The 16,982-nt window shown below is 39.9% G+C and overlaps 1 protein-coding gene across 3 annotated transcripts in view; it reads left to right on the top strand.

Annotated features, from left to right (window-relative positions):
* The window catches only part of klhl29 (kelch like family member 29), a 211,406-nt gene that overhangs the window by 125,548 nt on the left and 68,876 nt on the right, over positions 1 to 16,982 (top strand). For all 3 annotated transcript variants that reach the window (XM_015040527.1, XM_015040528.1, XM_015040529.1), the window contains one exon: positions 3,494 to 3,692. In XM_015040527.1, the coding sequence (XP_014896013.1) occupies positions 3,494 to 3,692 (199 nt within the window). The remainder of the gene's footprint in view (positions 1 to 3,493; positions 3,693 to 16,982) is intronic.

Below are 16,982 nucleotides of genomic sequence, written 5' to 3'. Positions count from 1 at the left end.
ATATATATATATATAGTTTTCCACAGTTAAAAGAAAACAAAATGTGTGCTGTTGAGAACTGGTGGGGTTTTGTGTGGGTGTGTGGTTTTTACAGTGTGCTCTATTTCTGCATCACTCCAACAAAACCACTTTTAAAAGCAAACCCTATTCTCGCTGTTCTTGCCTTCCTGGTATAAGCAAACAAAGTTCCCAGTGTCTGAGACTTCATTAATTTGTTTTAACAGAGTTCAAAGATTAAGAAAAGCAGACGTCTTTGGAAACGCGCCATAGTACCATCACAATTAGTCATGTTACTGTTGCCAAAACAGTGAATTATTTGTCAGTGTGTGTAACACCTTTGGGTTAGTTAGTCTGCCCAACAATAAGGGAGCTGTGCACAGAGAGGCCTACTGCACTGCTGAGATGAATTCATTCAAATTAATCCCTTCATTGACGATAAATGTGGGCATAAAGACGCCGTAATGCTGAGGAACACAATGCTGAGCAAAAGGTTGTTACACAGGTCAGCTGGGTGAGTTCTACATTTTATTCTATTTTTCATGCTTCTTTGTTTGATTTGACGCTTCTGGATATGTGAAAATTGGATTTTTAAAAAATATTTGTTTTTAAGTTAATGAAAATTGTTGGTCTTCCCAAACACAAACTAGAAAATATTCATTTTCATAGAAAATGCAGTGTCAAGCCAAGAACTGAAGGGAGCTGAAATGAACAGAGAAACCTGAGGTGGAGCAGAGTTTAGTGGTAAAACTTTAAAACAGGTAAAAAATTTTACTCCAAATCTGCTAGAGCAGTGTTTTTTTTTAAAGTGATGATTTAAACATCTGTCACTGAACTTGATCAGATTTTTTTTTTTTTCCATTTTGATTTGTGTAGCGGTGAAAGAGATTAGCTTCTAACTCATGCATTTCAAATTCCATAAGACACTTTTATTTGAAAGTCAAATTGTACTAGAGAGATGAATTTCCCTATGTTTCGGTTCATAAATTATGGATTTAACAGTAAATGTGTAAAAAAAAAAAAAAAAAAAAAAAAAAGTGTAGTAGCACTTGTTTTAAACTAGTTAAAGCTGAATTATTTACTAATATTCAAGTGTCTTGTAAAGTTTAAAAATTTTCAGTTGAATGTAAGAAGTAGTTTGACTGATTCAAATAGCTTTTCCCTTTAATTTTCTACGAAGAAAAGTTAACTTTTAGAACTTATTTTATAATTTATAGAAACCAGAAGTCTTAGCACACATTTGAATGGTTGAAATAGCAGCATATGTAGAAACTCAGTGGCATTTTAGCCCATTTCTTTCTGCTTTGCCACCTGGTTAAAACTGGCCCCTGTACAGCTTTAATTTTGCTCCTGGGGTCAGAAAAGTCCCAGCGGGAACTACTTTGTCTCTATCAGACGTACACGTAGAATCTACAGAGCTAAAACGGCTAACCACAAAGACATTTAAGGATTTCATTTGGGAAAATAACATTTAAATGTGTCTCCTAAAAATTGCAAATAAGTGTTTCCTGAATAAATAAGGTGAGAGATGTTGAAGCAGACCTGGAGAAAAGTAGTTTGCACAGAAGTTCAGAGGAGTAAGCTTGGAGCTTAAATCCTCCCCCATTTAAATGTGCAATGAATGAGTAACTACTGGGCAAATCCTCCACTCCGCTCTTTAATTGAAACCACTGGCTAATCTGGAGCTCAGAAGTCTCCATACGGGAGTTTCTCAGAAATCGACAGAGCCGGCGTTGGCTGCGTCCTCCGTCTGTGCTGCAAGCAGGTGCAAGTGTCTATGTGGCTATTGAGTTGTTTGTTTAATAAAGCGTGCTGTGTGCATTCGAGGGTGAGGGAAAGCAGACAGTCCCAGATGCAGGACAGTATTTGGCTGCAGGCGCGCTCGTGGACAGGAAATGTCATCAGCACAAAGCTCAGATTCCTGTGGAAACATCAAACCCACTCTCCTCTCTTCTCGTCTTCTCTTCATATTGCTTAAGCATGCGCTTTTTATTCTTAAGCTGCCACTCTTCCTCTTTTTTCCCTCCTTCTTTATGCTCCTACCTCCTTTGTTGTGTCCCTCAATTCATTTTTACTCTCCTCTTTGCCTCTGAGGCCTTGTTTTTTTTTTTTGTTGTTGTTTTTTTATGCTTCTGTTTGGTCAGATGAACCAACGACATTGCTGGAGAACAAATGGCGACGCACGGCAAAGTAAAAAGACCTCAGGTGGGAGCGAGTGCAGCCCAGGCAGAATGTTAGCTTATTATTTGTTGTCCCCCTGAATGATGTCTCTCGGAGTCTGTTGTTTTGTCGCTCTCCCCGCTCGGCTCGGTCACTTCGTTCTGAGCCGAGGGGTCAGCGAGGTCGGCCTCCACCCAGCTCCCTGTCGCTTTGTCCAAGCTTGTTTACAGCTTTTTACTGTCGACTCCCACGGGAGACACGCATACACTTGCACACCAAAAAGCGGGGGAAAAAAGATTCTCTCTTCTGCTGTAGCTATAAAAAGGCTGCCTACTATATCCTGCTACTGTTTGAACTCTACAAACCGGGCATCGTTTTCAATCCACTTTATAATTATGAGCTACTTGTGTTGGTCTGTTGCATTAAATTGAAGTCTGGTGTAAGAAATCAAAACATTTAATGGGTGTATAGGTACTTTTGCAACATGCTAAACTTTGAGGCATAAAGATTCAGGCTGTAAAGATGGAGAGGTGAAATCCAGTATGAAATGTTACGAAACAGTTTCTCTCTACTAGAATTTAAAGAAACCAGTTCTGAGCCAAAAATGAGTGAAATGATTCTTCTTCTGTTTTTTTTTGTTTTTTTTTTTAAACCTTCCTCTTGGCACTTCAGTGTTTTTGGCTTGAATGGGTCGTGATTAGGGCGAACCAGGTTGTAATTTCACTGCAGCGAGAGCACTTTTTTTTTTTTCCCCCCATCCGACGAAAGATTTAATTTGGAAAGCGAACAAGTCGGCAGCAGCAGAAGTCGGAAGTAAGAATACCTCCTGCTGCTTAGTTTGAGCGCGCTCCCTGTGAAACTAAATTCCAAAAATGAAAGCGTGACTGCGCTGAAAAGTTTTCCTTAAACGTCACTTCAGCTTCTCTGTCGCTGCATGTATTCCTTTCAGACATGAAATTAAAAGCAAGCCCTCCCAAGTTGTGTTTTTTTTTTTTTTTCCCTGACTGTGCCTATGATGGTAAATTTGAAAGATGAAAGAGTCTGGAGTTTTAGGCTACTTTTTTTTCTTTTTTTTTTTCTATCCTTGTTTGAACATTTTGTCCTGCACACGTGGGAAAACTGAAATAGGAAACATGGCTGTTTAATGAACTGCAGCTTTGATAGTCTGCCACAGACAGTGGCTAAACTAATGGCCTGACTGCTGCCAAGTTTCAGCTCAGTAATGGAGCAAAATTTCACTTGACTTGATAGAATCTTTCTGCTTTTTTTTCCGCCTTAAATTTTAAAAAGAATTTAAGTCTTTCCCTTTAAACATCTCCTCGATCTGTCCCCTCAGCATTTGTCCGAGCTCTTGGCGGTGGTTCGTCTTCCCTTCATCCATCCATCCTACCTGCTCAACGTCGTGGACAACGAGGAGCTGATCAAATCGTCGGAGGCCTGTCGAGATCTGGTCAACGAAGCCAAGCGTTACCACATGCTGCCCCACGCGCGGCAAGAGATGCAGACCCCCAGGACCCGGCCGAGGCTTTCGGCAGGTATGCACCAAGATAAACCGGTCTGCGTCATCTCCGGCTTGGCCTTTGCGCTGCACTCATGACCTGCTTTCCCATAAAACTGATTTATAAAACATGGCTGGCAACTCCACACACACGTCCGCTATTCATGTTTTACAGCATCCCTGTGGCGGAGGGGTCAGGTCTCCACAAGGAGACTCTGACCTGTCGGTGCGTTCTATTGATTTTTAGCCTGCAACTGGAAAGCAATATTTTACAAGTTCATAACGCCGGTGCTCGAGTGTGCAAGTTGCCATCACGTCATGCTTCTAAATTTTAGGAAGGATTTTTTTTCTTTCCTCTTATCGAACCAGCCAGTAAAACTGATGGGTAGCCCTCACAGCTTTCATTGTGTTTTTGCAAGATACAGGACCTAGTTAAGCGTTCATACTCCTTGAGTTATTTTTTTTGTGTGTTTGTGTTATAAACACATATATTAGATTATTTTATTGTTTTTTTTTTTGTTTGTTTGTTTGTTTTCTGATAGGCCAAGGCAAAGTTTTTCCTTCACCTAATTTTACAGTGAAGGAAAGCGAATGCACAGAAATCAACTAAACTCCATTGAGTAAATACTTTATGGAACATTTTTTTCCCCTGTAGTTAAAATTGGACATTTGGGGTATTTCTCTACCTGACTCACATTTTTTTGCCCCGTCTCCTTTTCAAAGTAAGCTCCAGCGTCCTTTGAGCGTGACGAGCATGTCACCGTGTCTCACCATTGGGTTGGTGGATTTAAGGTCGATGCACATTTGCTACTTCACTTCTTTAGCTTTTTTTTTTTTTTGTGTGTTTTTTTTTTTCTGCTTTCACAGGGTAGCTGTATTCACACTGAGATTAGATTGCTCACAGGTGTGGAGTAAAGTGAGCTGCATGCAGATGCAAACTAAACTGAACCAAAATGCATAATCCTTTCCCTTTACAGCCAAGCCCCACTTGGTGTTGGTCGATCACGATCCGATAAAATCCATCGCAAGTATTTGGTTTTATTGTGAGAAAGCCTGAGAAGGTTCTAGAGGCATGAATACTTTTTGTACACCACTGAACCTATTAAGCATCTAACAACTTTCAAACATTGGGTGGGCCACCCTCAGGTGTTCCTACTGCAGCCATTTAGTCTTCAACAGCCAGTGACGTCCAAACTGTTTGAAGGCCGTGTTTGTTTACATCATTAAAAAAATCATAGAATAATTCATGAAAATTGAACGGTACCGGCAAATTGCTTTTGGCCACAGGATTTGTAGTTTTTTGTTTTTTTTTTATGTTTCCACGGGGTCGTCCAGGACCTCATTCGTTCCCCTGTAAAGAGCTGCCTAATTATAGTGTCTGCGTGGTATTATGAGTTTTGTGCCAGCACACCTTACCATTCAGCTGAAGTTATTTTCTGCTTGGCAGGGTAGGGATAATTGCCTAACAAATGGCACTTTACCGAGAGGTCGGTTTACCAGCCGACGCCGTTGTCCAGCCGCTGCGTTTATTTGCCAGTAAACAAACATTTGGAAAATTGCATTAGGTCAGTATTTCTGTATCTTTAATTGCCTTTAATGCACTCTACACGAGGCTTCATAAAGAATCGCTGGCCTCTGGAGAGGAGATGTTTGCGGCGTCCCGGGTTCTCGTTGTCACGCCATTACTCATCCGCGATCCAGTAGTTTCTCTTTGTTCTCGGCAGTTTCTTGAAGCGTTTCTTGTCAAGGCCCATTTTACCGTGTTTTGTATGTGCATATCTTAACGTGGTCCACGTCCCCATTATGCAGCCTGAAGAGTGCGCTGATTCACACTCGCTCTCGGCCTCGACGACAGAATTGTTTTAGTGTAGAAATGCTGCAATGATGAATAGATTCGTGATGCGTTTTATGCCAATGGCTTATTGATTAAGATGTACAACCACAAGTTTTCTTTCCAAATAAAGTTTTGAACTCATTCGAAGCTGAATTTGATATAATTATCGACCGACTGGGATTTCATCTATTCGCGTTGCTTTTCTGAAGTCGGTTTGCAGGAACAGAAATGCAGTTGAAACCAAAAATGTACGTACACTCAACAAAACGAGACCTTTTTCTTTTTCTTTTTTTAATCACTGTCTGAAAAGAGTGAACTCCTCTTGTCTTAAATCAATTAGTATCACCACAATCATTTCCTAATGCCACAATAATTTAAAAAATTTCATATGTAAGAGATTTATTTATTAAAGGTATAATGCCTGTCCATCAGTTTGTGACCTTAAGCCCAAGTGTAATTCGGTTATGCAAGAGGACTGATCCGAAACATAAAAGCTCACCCAAGTTAACAGTTTGTTGTGGTCTAGTCAAAGTCTGGATTTAAATCAGATTGAGTTGAGTTTAGCACAGTGGCGTCCTTCATGTTTTGGATGTCACTCTGGGTTAACATGCCTGAAATAACTTATTGGCGTCACTCTGGGTGAACGTCAACAAATGTTCAGGTCATTTTTCCTTTTTTTTTTTTTTTTTTATACATCCGCCATGTTGGATCAAGGACACCAGCACATCAGCCTGAGAGGACTGGATTTGGACGTCCCTGTGTTAGCATGACCTTAAACAGCCAGTCAACTACCTTTGCCTGACGACGTTTAACAATCTCAAATGTGTGTAAAAAAAAAAAAAGCAAAAACAGGATCTAATTTATAGAAGGTCAAATACATTTTTTCACACCACCATATATGGCTTCATATCTTCTTGCACATGTTGCTCAACCATCTGTCAGGCTGAACAGGGTGGGCTCTCCTCGGCATGGTGCTGGTGGACGCACTGATGGGTGAGAAAGACAAAATAATGACTGGAAGGAGAGTTTGAGGTTATTGGGGAGTGTTGCTGACACACACAGGATGTGAAAGTGGAAGGACATGGGAGAACAGGAGGAGAGGTCACTATGTGGTCAGTACGGATGAGGAGGGATGGAGGGAGGGAGACGAGAAGCCCCCCCTTCCTTCCCCGAGATCAGAAATGAAATTTGAAGGGCGGACGTTTGATTGAGTTTATTCCTTGAGCACATGTCTTCTTGTGTAAGCAGTAAGTGACTGTGTGTCTGTGTGTTTGTGTGTGGATTTTAAATGTGCACAAGCAGATGGGGCACCACCTGAGCTTGGTTGATAAGTCTGTCAAGCAGAAAAAGAAAGAAAAACTGCCATCCGTGAAGCACTTCTTGCTGAGCGCAGTCAATCTGTGAACTAGTGGGTTTCGTGCATACGTGGGAGTATTAAGGCATCGGTGTGTGTGTGTGTGTATGTGTGAGAGAGAGTGTGTGTGTATGTGTGAATTAGTGCATGGGAATGTTTCTAAGGGCCCTAAAATGACATTCTTCTTACTTGGGATAAATTTGATTTGCCTGGACGCTTTTTAGCCCAGAAATCCAAGGTACCCTTATGGGACAAAATTTTAATTAACTTCCTCAGTAATTCAGACCTAAACTGATGTAGAGTTATGCTTGAGGTTCGGGCGTCTCTCTGGCATTGTCTAGTGGAGCCTGGCTAATAGTGGAGTATCTGTATCTGAGATCAAACAGATGCAGAAGCAGTAAAAAAGAATTGGAGAAAAACAGAGGATTGAGCCTTGAATATGCACCTCTTGTTTTACTACATCTATAAAATTTGGCATGCATATTCATTCTGTTCTTCCGAGTCAGTATGTTGCCGACACACTTTTCATTGCAATTACAGTCGTACAGGTTTGGGTCTCATCCATCTGTCTCCATCCATCTCGACCATCTTTGCACATCAAGAGACTGAAGTGTTCTTGCCAAATTGCTCTGTTTCAGTTTCATTCAATTTTCTGCAAGTAGTGCAGGATTGCCCAGTATTAGCTCTACTCATCAACTTTGATGAGCTCCCTTGATATTAATGATATCAGAGAGCTACTAGTTGTTTGCAACACAGCTTTCGTTCAAGACGGCCACAAAACTAAACTATGGTTTAGTTTTGATGACATCTGGTCAGAGCACTTTCAGCCACATCTGCGATTCCCTTTTTTTTCCTCATCAAATCTGTCCTTCCCCAACCTATATGTTTAGGGGAGTGGACCTGTCTTGGTATCTTTGCAGTCATGTCACACCCTGCGTTCTCATAGAATATATTGAACATTGAAATGTTTAGGATTTTATTTTATATATTATATTATATAATTCTGCTTTAAACCAGTTAAGAAATGTATCTATGACTTGACTGTTTGTTGGGGCCTGCCACAAAGTAAACATCTGACTTTTTACTTTGTGGCAGTTTGTGCATCAACATCAGCACAAACATTAGCCGTAGCTACTGCCCCCATTAACAGTGTCCTTTTCCCTAAAATAAGCTTTTTAGCTATTGTTTTATTTATCAGCCATGTTTATTACACCGAATGGAGGAGGGCATTGTAAGACAACATGCTAGTTATGCCCCACATGCTACTGGCAGCATTTAGGCTAATGTTAGCATTTTGGCTAACTTTAGCTTCTACACTAATTTTAACATACTGAATGGAGTAAGTCCATGTTTCTCAACATGTTTGTGACTCTCCATTTGTACTCTATAGAGTGCATTGTAGCTTACTTTAGCATTGATGCTAATTTTTAGTGTCAGAATGCTGGGTTCCCTTCTATTTGATGATATACCTACTATTTCACTTGCTCACTTGCATGTCGATAGAAAAGTCATGTTTGGACAAAGAATACTGATGTGGTGGTAATATCTGTAAACATATAATTTTTGAGCCATAAACCCATTACTCGGGTTAGAATTAAGCTCATCAAGGATTTGGCAAAGAGCAGGAGGGTGGAAGAGGGGGGCACAGGTGGCGCCCCGTAACATCAGGGACTAGTAACGCCTGAATGATGAGAAGAATGAGGAGAGTCAGCAAATCAGGTGCCTGCAGAGATACTGCGAGGATTAAAGTCTCTTTGTTTCAACATAAACGTTTAATTTGTGAATCCATGCTCTTCTTCCAGAACAGGGAAGAGGCTTTTCCTGATATTTGTGGTAATGTCGCAGTTGAGAGCAGAATGGTCATCTTGCCGACCACGAGGAGAGGACTGTGTGAGCAAATGGTGACATTTAAAGAAAAGGGTCCAAGAATTTGCTGAGAGAAATTAGCAAAAGGTTATTGATGAGATGAAAAATTAAATTTTGATTTAGTGGGGAAAAGGAATTAGCATAAAATTGTATGAGTCTCGAAAATACAGTTTGCTTCATAACAATGTTTACTGCTTTCTATAAGGTGACGAACCGTCTGAAATGCCAGGGTTTTTTTTTTTTTTTACTTTTTTTAGAAAACTTGCATATAAATAAAAGTCTGCTTACTAATTTAAACTTACTTCAACCCTAAAAATTATAATGTATTTATACTTCGGTTAAGAATACACTCATCTGTTTGCACACGCTCTAATGGAGTATGTGTAGCATGAACAGAGTAAAAATCCTATCTGTCATAGGAGATGAAGAGTAGCAAAAGGTTGGATCTGCTCTTGCCCAGGAAAACCGAGTCAGCCCTGTTTTAAGTTCACATTGGTTGTTGGATATAACCCTCTGGAAAAATATGTATACTCAAATTTTTTTTTTTTTTTTTTTTTTTTTTTTTTCTTCTTAGTGGTTTGAACAGTAGCCTGACAGCAAGACGACCCTGAGTTCAGATCCTCTCTGGGGCCCTTTTGGGTTGAGTTTGCATGTTTTCTTTCTGCGTGGAGGGGGGGGGGGGGGGAATTTCTCAGAGGACATTAGAAACACCACAAATATGGGTGTTTGGCTGACGGTATATTCCAGAATGCCTGAAGGGGATGCTGTGTGAGTGATTGTTGGTCTTCCGTGTCTTTGTGTAACTCTGCGGTGTCTAAAGCGAGGAGGAGCCTGATCAATTTGCTTTTATTTAAAACTGAAAGGCAACAATTGTTTCTACTGCTGCTGGATTTTTATGTGTGCATTACAGTTCCAGCAGTGTGATTTATAATCATGATCAAAAAACTCTGAATAATCACCCATTAATTTAAATGTTTAAGAACTTAGTGTTAAGAATATTATACCTTTTTTTTTTTTTTTGTCATTCTGCTCTTTGTAGATTAAAACGGATGCAGCGGTGAAAAATTTGTCATTTTTGCAGAGAAATGAAAGTAACGTTCTTTTAGCTAGCTGATTAGCATTGTAGCATGCACTCGTCGAAAAACAAGCGTTTCTTTTGAACGTTTCCACTTTGAAGCTCAGTTATTTGATGTAGCCAGTTATAAAAGGTGATTTAAATAATAGCCATTAACAGTGTAAGCAGCTTGTTTCTATTTTATGTGTGTTCCTCAGTGGTGCTGAAACACTAGGCTATACTTTGAACAGCTTCTTTGCTGAAAATAAGATTCTAGAAACAACACTGCCCTGCATTATGGCTGAAGTGTGCTGTTGGAGAATAGAACCACAAAATTACAAAAAAAAGTACAACAGAAAGCTTTAGAGTATGGGAAATGGGAATTTTTATCAGCATATTATGCTGATGAAAATTATTTTATGCATATTATTATAAAATGGTTCGGTATCTAACAAAAGCTGTAGCATGCATGTTCTAAAATTGGTTGTGAACTACAACTTTAATTCAGCTGGTTAAAGAAAATCTTCAATGTAAATGTTCATTTCTTCTGAAGACACAAGCTGTTTGCAATACGTTGAGCAGAAAAAGAGCAAAAACTTTTATGAAAAACGTATAAAAAGTAAAAAAAAATATATATAAGGTTATCTAATCCTGATTTACTGCCTCTGTGTTACTTAAAAATATATTTTTATGAAAGTTTGTGAGAAGCAGCCATATGGTTTTCACTCTCCTCCTAATTGTCTCTTTTTCTGAAGTTTTTCGACTCTCCTGCTGTGCTGTGTTCGTTTTCTTCCCCCCTCCCTCTCTTCACTTCTCACTCAACTTTTTCCATCTCACGGTCTGATAACTCATAAAGTGTCGCCACATTGTTTCACTCTGTCGCCTGTTGTTCTGAGTTAGAGATCTCCGCTTTTACAGAAAAACAAAATATTTGGAGCCGACTTTTTTTTTTCTTCCTCCTCTTATCCCTCTTTGATTTACGCCCAAATTAAACTCGTAAAAGTCTCCGTAAAAACCCATGAAATGAAGTTTATTTCCACGCAGCCTCCGCCGTCCTAAACTCAGGCTTACTTTTTGCTCTTGTTTTACGTTCTATAGCGCTTTAATGACTGGATGCTCTTGCCATAAATTTTATTAGATGATAATTAAGGAGCCAAAAATTATATTGAGCAGAGAAATTGGCTGTCTGATTCAATTTTAAAATCAGAGTGATTAGTAGGCTGGGGGATTGTGTTACTTGTGACGTACATGTGGGTGATTTGAATGTTATTTTTACCTCCCTGTCTGCAGCTGTGAAGCTCTCAGGAAGGCAGGGCGGAATATAGCTCATGTCCTCTGCTAACAGCCTGCTGTTGGCCTAATTTGGCCCGAAAAAGAGTCTTGGGTTGAAGTGAAAACTACGAGTGTCTCCTAATGAATCTGTGGCATTTTGCATAGCGTTTGTGTATCCATTAGTCGCTAATTGGTTAATTAGACCGTGGATGTGCATCTGATTAGCTGTCATTAGACTTTCCAGGGGATCGGGAGGATTAAACAGCCACTGCCACTGTGAGTTTAATCACAAACATTTTTTTTAAATGTTCAATTTATTTATTTTTTTTCCTCGAGGAAAGCATAAGATGTACCGTATATGTGCTTGCGGTCCATTAAGAAGCGAGGTTTCGTGTGCTGTGTGTACGTGCGCGAGCCCTCCCAAAGTCATACATTATGTTCCCATTTCCTTCTCTCCACATGTGTCGCTGTGTTCGGCTCAGAGGAGGGTGGAGAGCGCCAGGGCAAACTGTTAACTCAACCCAGCCAAGTGGAATAGCACTCAGACAAATGAGCTGTAATGACTAGGAGACGCAGGGGTCCAGCTCGGCTCACACTGTTCCTCTGTCTCGCTCTCACACACACTCGCGCTGTTAAACCTTTAAATGCATGGGGCTGTGTTAGGGGAATCTTTCAGCGGTAGCTCTCTCTCTCTCCTTTTTTTTTTTATTTTATTTTATTTCCTGCCCACTTCATTATTTGTAATCAAGCAGTCATGTATGAAAAAGACTAACACAGAGCAGCAGCAACAGCTGCTTAGCAGGAAGATCTGTGATTACGTCGCAGGTTTACCTCAGATTTTTAGTTTCCATTGATATGGAGTAGAGGGGACACGGCTCTTTACCCAGGGCGGCAAAGCCAGAGGGTGGCTCTGAAAAAGAAGTCATCCGTCTGTCGTACAACAAACACATTTGTCCATTCAATGTATCGTCAACAGTAGCCCTGGAAGAAGATCTTACCTTTACTCTATGGGTAGCTGGTGACATAATCATGATGATGCAGAGATTCTTCAACTTTCATCAAAGGACATTTTTGTGTGTTTTTTTTTTTATGAAATTTAGATGCTATTTGATCATTTCAAATTCACAATTTAAAATAAGACAACATTTTTGCTCTACACTATAATTCTTGTTTATAAAAAAAAATAAATAAATAAATAAATTGTTCTTGTTTTGGCCGATATAGATGCTTCAAAAAAACTGATTATTGAAACAGTTTTTGAGCTATATGCTTCTTTAGTAAGAAAGAGAAGAAAAATGCAGTTCCTTATTTATTTATTTTTTTAATCCAGCTGATTCAAGTACACATGCAGCTGAAACCAGATATACAATAGGCGGCCGTTGCAATGTGTTGCAGAAAATAATAACATGAACCTTTTGTGAAAAAATGTATTCAAAAGAGGACCAGAATGCTATAATAAAACTGTTTTCATCATAGCAGCCATATGGTTTTCAGTCTTAACGTTGTTTTCTGGATTATTTTCTACTCTCCTGCTGTGCTGCATTGTTTTTTTTTTTTTCTTTCTTCTCAGTTGAAGCTGCGCTCTCGCTGCCTGTCATTAAATCAGACTGAACTTTCACGACTTTAGAACATGTGGGATTTCCAAAATGTTTTTTTTATTACTTTCTTGAGTGTTGGAAGCTTGTATTTGGTAGAATCACCTTTTAAAACCCCTTGCTAACACACACCTTTACAGCTCTGAGACTATTTATGATGACCAACATGAAGCATTGACCTTGTTTTCACTTTGACTAACATGGTATTCCGCTGTGGATCATTGTCCATTTGATACACCCATTTGTGTGTAAGCTTTAACTTCCTGTCTCACGTTGCCTTAAAGTTTCCACATAATAATCTTTCCTCAAGAATACCATGCATTTTGTGCACCAGGAAAACATCCACACATCATGCTACCACCTCCGTACTTCACAGTAGGAATATTGTTCTGAGGCTTGGAAACTTCTTCCAAAGACAACTATTCAACTATTCAGGTCATGTCTATCAAATTCTAACAGATTTACCTGGCAGATTCAAACATCTGGAAAATTGCACCCTTGTATGAACCAGACTCAACTGTTCCAAATTAACCTCTCTCTTGGGTCGGTATGCATGTCGAAGGAAGCGTAGTGCTTCCTGCCTAAAGTGGGCTTCAGCGTTGCTTCCTTTAAAGTACCCATAAAAAGTGAGAACAGGCTTTATTGCCTTTTTTTTTACTTCTTTTTTTTTTTTTTACATTGTTGTTTCCAAATTATCCTCTGCCGCTCCCGTTCCAGCCACAGAAGGCCGGATTTCATCAGATACGGTTACACATCGGCGCGGCTCGCATTCGCCGCTCGGAGGAAGTAAAAATAGGCTGGCTCTGCGAAGTCCAAAAGCCCGTAGGCGTGACATTCATCTACTCATTCACACCTCTGCCAGCCAGCAGCTCCTTGGAGATTAGTTGTAGTGTACTACCAGCGGAAAGAAAGGGGAGCAAGACTCACACCTTGTAAGGAGAGCATAAAAGATCATCAGATGACTTTCCTCTGAAGTCTGCCACATCCTGCTTTTGGCTCAGGCCCCCTGATTAATTTTCTCTCTCAGTGATCCCAGTGACACGTCCTCAGCTGCAGCTCTGCAGCTGACACTCGCTATTTCGTGTGTGTGTGTGTGTGTGTGTGTGTGTGTAATTGAATTTATTTTGATATTTGTTGTCCGAACACTAGTCATTAGATGAGTGGTTTCAAAAAAAAAAAAGAATTATAAGCCTTTTCTTTCCAGTGAGGAGTTTGTTGATTATTGCTCCCCTCTGTGTAATTATTCTGCACGATTTGTCTTTTAAAGCCAATGCAGCGTGAGATTACTCTGCTTCACCTCTCACACTGGAAAAAGCAGGATGTAGGAAGAAACGTGCAAAAAATAAAAATAAAATAAGCATCTTATGAGTGCCCTTCAGCGATATCTCATCCGATTGTATTCCTGGATTCAGAGAGGGAGGCATTTGAAGGCGAGAGACACGGAGAAAACCCAAAGCACCAGAGAGACGGTTGGATGCAGCCGTTACCTGGAGAATTGGAGTACGAGTTTTAGATATTCCTTTGTCTTATCAGGGACATCTCAGTCAAACACAGTGCTCTCTCTTTCTCTCGATTCATAAATGTAACATGGAGGCAGTAAATCTGGACTGGATAACCTCTGATCTTAATATCTGCAGGGACTGAAGCCAAAATTAAGGTTCTGTCTGTTTGACCTTCTATGTAGTGAGTACATTCAACTACGGGCAGGGAGGGTAATGAGGAAGTAGAAAGATGTGTGTATTTGTGAGATGGAGGATGTGGAGTAAGGGATTTCCCGGTCAGAAAACCTGGATCCCACAGTCCGTGCTCAGACTAGTAGTAAACAGCATTTACTGAAACGCAGCTCAGCCCTGGCACATCTGGCACTCTGACCCGCCGTACCTGCCGCCGCTGCAAGGCTTTAGGGCTGCATCAGCCTCATCTAATATTCAGCAAACACAGAGAACTGGCTCAGAGTGGGATCCGTACACATGCTGATGATGCAGATTTAGCTATGTGGAAGGCGAGCGTATGTGCCCCCTGCATATATGTGTGTATGTGTATAAAAACAAAAAACACAAAAAAACCCACAGCAAATCCCACTTCATCCATAAACCGAGGAAGCATTTTGAGCCTTTTGTTTTGTATATATCGCATAGTTTCCAAGTGAGAAATCCCAGAAACGGCGGATCAGAGGAACTAGGGGTGTTTGGAGATGTAGAGATGGGTTGAGATGATTTGCACATGTAGGAGGGATGGAAGATGGATGTTGGAGATGGTGCTGGTGGAAAAGAGGGAAAGACCCCAGAGGAGATTCATGGAGATGATTAGTGGAGCTGAAGTGATGGGGGTGAGATGGTGGTCCGCCATGTCACCATGGAGCGACAGAAAGAAGCTCAATGGTCTGCAACACGCGGCTCTTTGAACCTTTCACTATGGCACTTTAAAACTTTAGCTAAAAATGACAAAGAGCGAATTAATTAATTTATATATATATAAAATGCATGTTTAACATTTTTTTTTTTTTTACATATTTTGTGGAATAATTGCATTGAAGTTCAACAACATAATGACTCTAAAAGTAGCAATTTTCTTCAGATCTATTTTTCTTGTCTTTAGGTTGGACTTTTTTTTACATAGTTCAACACCAGAAAAGAAAGGAAAATGTATCTATCATATTTTTGCAAAGGTTTTCAACTTTATATTCATTTTAAAAATTTAAAAATAAAATTTTATTTTTAAAAATAGAAATAAAATTGTGGTCTTCAAAATTAACAACACTTTCATTTCATACAGTAAATATCGATCAAAAATGAAAGTCATCTTTTTCCAGAGTTGCGGCTTTAATCAAGTTTTATTTAGTCGGGTTTAGGGCAAAAGTGGCTTTTAGGATTCATAAGGTTGCAGACCAAAGCATGGGCCAGTAGTCATCATAAAGATTCACTAAGGTCTTGATAAATAATGTTTTATAAGTTGCTAAGATGTTTTATCAGACCGTTCTTACACTTTAAAGTCCTCTGAGATACCACACAAACTGCTGGTATCCTCAGAATTTTCTCTGCTGCAGACTGCTTGTCAGCTGACTTCTCCAGGATAATATTCTGTGCAGTAAGCAGTTGAAAACTACAGCATAGTTTAACAGTGTGTGGCACTGGCAGATGTTTAAGCCATATGTTTTACTGGTGTCAAAACAATATAATTTTACACTTATTTTAGTGCAAGTTTTTGTGGTAACATCATGAAACTGGCCTTTAGCCGTAGCTAGGAAGGAAATGGGTAGAAGAGGGAAGGAGGAACACAAGTGGTCCGGAACCAGGAATCGAACCTAGGACAATCGTGTCGAGTATTACGGCTTTTGCACATGGTGCACGTTCTACTATCTGAGCCACCCAGCGACCCGAAACTGTTGCATTTTGACTGAAAGCTATCGTACCCAACCATGCAGAACCAAGATATCAGCAGAGATCAGGATATTGAGTGAACTGAGCTTTTAAATGGGCTTCAAGTACTCTCTTTAAGCCATGAAAAAAGGCTCCTAAGGACACCAGTCAATCAATGTAGTGGAGGCTTTTTGCTCACCAGATGCCCAATACACAAATTACAAAATGCACGCATGCAAGGGTACGCACGCACGCACACACACACACACACACACACACACACACACACGCACACGCAAACTCATGATGAAACAACACACACACATTGCACTTCTGTGGCCCAGGAAATAATTTGAGAGCCCTTGGACCCCTGATCCCTCACCATCACAAATTAACTCCATGGGAGAGAAATCATGGGATTAGTAAGGGGGTAAAAAAAATAAAAAAATAAAAAGCTAAAAGAAAGAATAGAGAGGAGCAGCAGCAGAGATAAGAGAAAATGTTTATGGACCAGCAGTAAGTGGCTGAGAGCCCTGAGAGAAATCCCACTTCTGTCACCGTGGCTTTGATATCCAGAGCACACGATGCTGCTTGCTTCCAGCTTTCAGTGTATAAATATATCTATGCATACAGTATACATTTATGAATGTATCTCTGTTGTAATAGGCAGATGTTTTGCTTTTTTCTCCCCCTCCCAACTGTGGTAGACTTGGCTTTTGTTGCCGTTTTACCGTCGGCGGTGCTTTATCTTTCCGATTCTTCTCTGTAAACGGGAAATATTCGAGTTCTCTCTGAAAGGTTAAAAACTTACGACAGGAAAACAATTAATCATGAACTCTCATAAAACATGTTGAAGGCTTTTTCCTTGCACATATATATATATATATATATATATATATATATATATATGTTTTTTTTTTTTTTTTTTTTTTTTTTTTTTTTTTTTCCCCCCCTGGAAAAAAAATTTAAAAGGGAAAAAAAAAAAAATTTTAG

This window comes from Poecilia latipinna, unplaced genomic scaffold (assembly GCF_001443285.1).
Source record: "Poecilia latipinna isolate Pla-1442-1.1 unplaced genomic scaffold, P_latipinna-1.0 Scaffold514, whole genome shotgun sequence".
NCBI lineage: Eukaryota > Metazoa > Chordata > Actinopteri > Cyprinodontiformes > Poeciliidae > Poecilia > Poecilia latipinna.
Note: the sequence above shows the minus strand (reverse complement) of the source record. Positions and strands in the feature narration are given on the sequence as shown.